The following is a 5853-nucleotide window of genomic DNA, read 5'->3' as shown; positions in this document are numbered from 1 at the left end:
TTTTTTATGTAATTTATTTATACAATTATATGGAACACTTTTTTTCAAAAAAATATAATTTTAATTTTAATATAATATTAGTGAAATAGGTATAATTAATTAAGAACTATCTGAATTAGTGAATTTCTTTTGAGGCGTATTACTTGTATTTATTAATATATTTATGTAATTTCTTACCAAAGCTAACACAGTAACAAATCCACATAGCCGCATTGTTTGAAACTTTGAACTTTGAAGGAGGATGAACAAAACAAAATCCCCCCCTCTCTCAATAGTTAATACAAAGTTGTAGTTGTTTATTGTTTCAGTAGCCAATAATTGTGTAGCCGGGAAAAAAGGTGCAAAATTTTCCGGGAAAATATCGAAATTCAGAGAATCATTAATGTGTGCTAACTTGCGTTGAATACAAGAGTCGGTAGAGTGATTCCCTGATATCCCACTTGCAAAGTTCATTTTTTTAAGACAAAGTTTCAATCTTTAAACCAAACACGAAAAAAAATCACCATAGATTTTTGTGGGGTTGTTGATCAATGATCAGTGATGCAATTAGTTGGATGAAAGGTCGGTGAAGAGGAACGAGAGAAAGAGATGCACGACTTTCAGCATGTTTGGTGAATATAATATATATATAATTAATTCGTTAATTAATTTTTACAAATTAAGAGAAAAGTACCTTGGCTTTTTGAAAATAAGGGGTTGGTGTGTGAACGGTGAACTTGCGTGGCACATGAAAAGTTAACTTTCTTTTTGTTTTTTAGGTGGGTCCAAGTTTTGACGTTTCATTTTCTTATTGGTTGTGACTTTGTGCTTTGTTTTTGTGTATTGAATTCACTGTTTCACTGCGAAGCCCGATTGGAATTTAGAAGCTCTCTTTCTAGGCAAAGGATTTGGTAAGAGAGAGAGAAAGAAACAGTTGCGGTCTGTGTCTCTGAGAGAGAGGAGAGAGAGATGGGTTCGAACAGAAATCTAGCAACGAGGGCTTTGGAAACAGATATGCCGGTAATGGTTCGGGTAAATAATCTCAACTCACTCTACAAAATCTTCTCTACTTTGCTCTTTATGTTTGTGTGTCATTGGAATTCGGCATGTTGATGAGTTTTCAATGAGTGTTTTTTCTTTTTGTTGGTTTGTTTGTTTGACTTTTGATTTCAGAAATCAAGGTTTTGTTTTGTGTGTTCTTGTTTGTGTTTGCAGATGCAGAAATTGCTCCGAGGAGCTAAGAATTGTGTGTCTTTGGCTCAGGTGTGTGTTATTTTAGTATTTGGATTATGTGATCTGTGTTTTTTATTGATTTATTTATTTTTCAATGTCTGAATTATAAATTGGTCTAAACTCTATTAAAGCTTAGTTGGATAATGTGTGAGTGTTTGTTGGAAATGTAAACCATAGAGAACATTCATGTTCCTGTTCTTGTTCTTTAAAAAAGAGCTTAGAACTCCAAGGAGAATTGGTTTATGCTAGTGTTCTTTTGGGAAGTGTTTTTCAAATTTAGCTATGCATATATGACCCCTTTTGTATCTAGAAATGGAATATCAGACATGTGTTCTTAGCTCTTATTAAAACTGAAAGGCCTGTTTGGTGTGGGTTTGCGAAAATGGCAGTCATTGCAAAGGGTTTGGGATCACAGCATTGTAAAATCCGTTGAGAAGGCTGAAACTTTGATTATCTGGAAACGTTGTTTGTTTTGCATTTCCATATGGTTTTTCTCATTGGAGACTAGAATTTTGCGTTTCCAAAGGCTATAAATTTCAATTTGGAGTTAACTAATCATGTTTTGGATTTTACTGATCTGACTAATTGGTATTTAATGAACTCTTGACATCTTATTTGATCCTTACTTCTATTTAACGTGTGATTCGTGATGGGGTTGTTGAACTTTATAAGGGTGTGGTTTATTGGAAACCACCGGAGGAAGCCTTGGAAAAGGTGCAAAAACTTGTATTTGAACCTTCTATTAGTCGTTACGGTGGCGATGACGGTCTTCCTGAACTTCGAGCGGCATTAATAAAAAAGGTAGACAGAAACAATCTAGACTCTATCTTCTTACCACATGTAAATGTGTCTTAACTGATTGCAACTTCTTCTTTTTGGAGTAAAACTTGGATTTCAATAAGGGTCAACTGCATATTAAGTTAGAACTGTTTTTAGTAGCTGAAATTCTTGAGAATTGGTGATCCTTCTATTAACTCCTATGCTTTCGATGGCAGTTGCGCGATGAAAACAATTTGCACAAGTCCTCGGTTATGGTTACTGCAGGTGCCAATCAGGTGATCACTTCTCAGAAATATAAATGTGTTTTATAATTTTTCCGTGACAAAAGAAAAAATCACACATAGTTAGTGAAGACAGTGCACTTTATAAGCATTTCAGCTTCCATTTGATTCCTTATGTTCATGTGTATAAGCATTTGAAATGCTTCTTGCTTCATGTAAAAATACTATCTACAATTACCATAGTATAAGGTGCTTCTCTTCCCTTCAACTACCATTGGTTGTTTGATTTTCTAATCTATATATGCCTCTTAAAACTTCACCATTCCTATATTTAGCAGCTTTCTTGGCATAGACTAAAATTGTATGAGTTTTGTAAATCTTAGGCTTATCTCCAATGTGGTGTCTTATTTTGTTTACATAATCAGTATTGTTTGCATACAGTATTGTGGTACTCATTTCCAAACATATGCAGTGCAGGCATTTGTTAATCTAGTTCTTACTCTCTGCGATGCGGGGGACTCGGTGGTTATGTTTGCCCCTTACTACTTCAATTCATACATGTCCTTCCAGATGACGGGCGTTACCAATATACTAGTTGGTCCTGGTAAACCAGAAACACTTTATCCTGATGCAGGTAAGATGCTGCATGATCCAGTTACTGCAATTTGTTTTTTTGTTAACTATATTATTGATCCTATCAGTAATTTGATGGACTAGCTCTGGATTTATTGAATTCTAGAAAAGATTGACAAACTAGGAGCCAATATGCTAAAATGTCACACATGCTTAATTATCCCACTTTGGTTTTAAGTTTTTGTGGAATACATTTATTGCTAAATCCTTGAAGCATATCATACAACATTGTCCTGTTTAATAGTTCAATGGTTTCTTTGTTTTGGCCATTTATTTTAATTTTGTTTATTTTCAGATTGGTTGGAAAGAATTTTATCAGAAACTAAACCTGTCCCAAAGCTTGTCACCGTCGTAAATCCTGGCAATCCATCCGGTACCTATATTCCAGAGTCTCTTCTTAAGGTCTCTCTCTGTCTCTCAATGTTGTTTTTAAGAATTTTTTGTTCAAGTTTTATTTCTACTGCCTCTTTTTCATTCCTCTTATGAAGGCAATCAACCTCTCTTTGAATATTTTGTATGATCTTAAAACTAAAAGTTGTTTCGTTTTCGATCATTATTATTTGTTTTACTTTTTCTGAAAATTTCTGAGCAAGCAGTATTTCTTTTTTAATTGGCCAGAGGATTTCAGATCTCTGCAAGAATGCTGGCTCTTGGCTTATTGTTGACAACACATATGAGTAAGTTTTTTGAGTTATCTTCACCTTCATATATATGAAAGGAAAATTAAATAAGAAAGAAGTCTCACATATATGTTTATGAAATTATGATATATTCTGCTTATTAATAATATGTAAGATCCTGGTACCATTGCAGTAGAATATAGGGTAAAGAATAGAAGAAGACAGAACAGAACATGAGGGGCTGCACTTGGCATGCACAAATTTTATTGTATTTATGGATCTTAGTCTTCCTTATGGTACTTCATTTTGTTTAAAATAAAATATACATACAGGTACTTCATGTATGATGGTCTGAAACACTCTTGTGTTGAGGGAAATCACATTGTTAATGTTTTCTCTTTCTCAAAAGCTTATGGGATGATGGGATGGCGCGTCGGATATGTAAGTAAACTCTTTCAATCTCTTCATTCTTGTACCATTGGATGCTGTAGAAATGTAGATAACCAGTGCTCTCTAGTTGGATTTATGATATTGATATTCCTTGATGCTTGTTTGGCACCGGAGATAGTCGTTTTTTCAAGGCAAAGAAGACATTTAGGTGTCTTTCTATGTCTCCTTATCCTAAGACAGTTACCAAACAAGGCCTAACGGCCGAGTGCATTGACAAGCGAGCCGTACTCCTAATCGAGCAATGCGACAAATGTTTAGAGGATTCCCCAAGTTCTTAAAATTCTTTTTGGTCTAGATTGTGTTCCTTTCCCTATAGTTGATACAACTTTTTGATTGCATATTACATTAACTTTGCTCATTGATCTTTTTGAAGAAAAAGTTATAATCTCTACTAATTTTTATCTTTTATCTATTGTAGATAGCATATCCATCTGAAGTAGAAGGACTTGCTGATCAACTTTTCAAAGTACAAGACAACATTCCCATCTGCGCTTCGATAATTTCGCAACATCTTGCCCTCCACTCCTTAGAAATGGGACCTGAGTGGGTCACAGAACGCGTCAAGACTCTTGTTAAGAACAGAGAAATAGTCCTAGAAGCTCTCTCCCCTCTTGGAGAGGGTTCTGTGAAGGGAGGAGAAGGTGCTATTTACTTGTGGGCGAAGCTTCCTGAAGGACATGGTTACGATGACTTTGAAGTCGTTCACTGGCTAGCTAATAGACATGGGGTCGCCGTGATCCCTGGAAGCGCTTCCGGTTCGCCTGGTAATCTTAGAATCTCGTTTGGCGGCTTGATAGAGAGCGAATGCAGAGAAGCGGCCGGAAGGTTGAAGAGAGGATTGGAAGAATTGGTTAAGCATGGCTTGGTGAAGGAGCAAGAGTGAAACTTGTAGCAAATCTCTATAGAAAAAGAAAAGAAAGAAAGAAAATGTATACTAAAGGAGAAAACAGAAGAAAGAAAGAAGAAAGTTCCATTTTGCAAGTGAAACAAAAAGCTTGCAATTGCTGCAATTTGAATAAGAAGGTTGTATCCTTGTAGGTTTGCAAGGTTTTTAAATTTAATCTTTGTATTTTGATTTTGATATTAAAAACAGTGATTCAGTTCAAGATAGATCCATATGCAGATGCAATGCACTTGTTTTTGTACTCATTGAATTCAGTTCAAGGTTCATAAAAGTATTATTTTCCCTTCTATTTATTATTATTTTTTCTAAGTTTTTGTGTTGAAAAAAATATTGGAGATAAAACAATGAAAATTTCAAATTACATAAAACATATAAATATTAAAATATATAATTTATGTGTATAGTTAGAGTAACCAAAGTGAACTTTAACCTTACTTAAACAAAAATATTTTCTTGATATTGTAAACACTGATTAAGCTCTCTTCATAGTCTCCAAATTATATTTAATTATGATCTAGTTTGGCATATTAAGATTACTTTCCTTGATATTGTAAACACTGATTAAGCTCTCTCTCTCTATATATATAATGGAAACAATTCTTCATAGATGAAACCGAATACTAATTATAAGTTTCTCTCATGAAATTAAACTACAATAATATTTCTCTTCTTCCTTAATTTCTTCCTAATAATAATGGGAACATTCAAATGCAGAGTTTTCTCTGTTGTTCCATTTTATCTCTTCTTATTAACTTTCTTCACTTGCAACCATTCTTCTGCTTCGGAAGGTATACATACACTTAACGACTCTCAACTATCAACTTCACATGAAGTTAACTGCATTGAGTTTCTATCATATTTTACACAAAAAATTAATATAATATGTTTTATATTCTAATTATTTTATAGATGTGAGTAATTAATAAATAATTTTAGTATAAATAAAACATAATTGTTGTAATTTCTTTTGGTGGTTGCGTGCAGATGAATGCAAAACAGCATTTTGTGGGATGGGAACATGCCATGAAACATG

General features: G+C 33.9%; 1 protein-coding gene across 2 annotated transcripts; it reads left to right on the top strand.

Moving 5' to 3' along the window:
- The first annotated feature begins 310 nt into the window (after positions 1–310).
- On the top strand, positions 311–5109 carry LOC112709814 (aromatic aminotransferase ISS1). 2 transcript variants are annotated; one of them, XM_072203794.1, is made up of 10 exons: positions 311–611; positions 848–1011; positions 1195–1242; positions 1885–2013; positions 2208–2267; positions 2691–2847; positions 3142–3248; positions 3465–3523; positions 3799–3907; positions 4335–5109. In XM_072203794.1, exons 2-10 carry the CDS (start codon positions 949–951, stop codon positions 4797–4799), a joined length of 1197 nt encoding a protein of 398 aa, XP_072059895.1. In that variant the 5' UTR covers positions 311–611; positions 848–948; the 3' UTR covers positions 4800–5109. The 2 variants fall into 2 exon arrangements, with proteins under 2 accessions (XP_072059895.1, XP_025617579.1); XM_025761794.3 differs by lacking the exon at positions 311–611 and having other exon boundaries at positions 761–1011.
- The last annotated feature ends 744 nt before the right edge of the window (positions 5110–5853 follow it).

This window comes from Arachis hypogaea, chromosome 9 (genome assembly GCF_003086295.3).
Source record: "Arachis hypogaea cultivar Tifrunner chromosome 9, arahy.Tifrunner.gnm2.J5K5, whole genome shotgun sequence".
Classification (NCBI taxonomy): Eukaryota; Viridiplantae; Streptophyta; class Magnoliopsida; order Fabales; family Fabaceae; genus Arachis; species Arachis hypogaea.
Note: the sequence above shows the minus strand (reverse complement) of the source record. Positions and strands in the feature narration are given on the sequence as shown.

Excerpts from the sequence above, each read along its gene's own strand:
- LOC112709814 (XM_072203794.1), top strand. The coding sequence starts at position 949 with ATGGGTTCGAACAGAAATCTAGCAACGAGGGCTTTGGAAACAGATATG. Across the intron at positions 2,014-2,207 it reads GAGCGGCATTAATAAAAAAG|TTGCGCGATGAAAACAATTT; the intron begins GTAGACAGAAAC and ends TTTCGATGGCAG. Across the intron at positions 3,249-3,464 it reads TTCCAGAGTCTCTTCTTAAG|AGGATTTCAGATCTCTGCAA; the intron begins GTCTCTCTCTGT and ends TTAATTGGCCAG.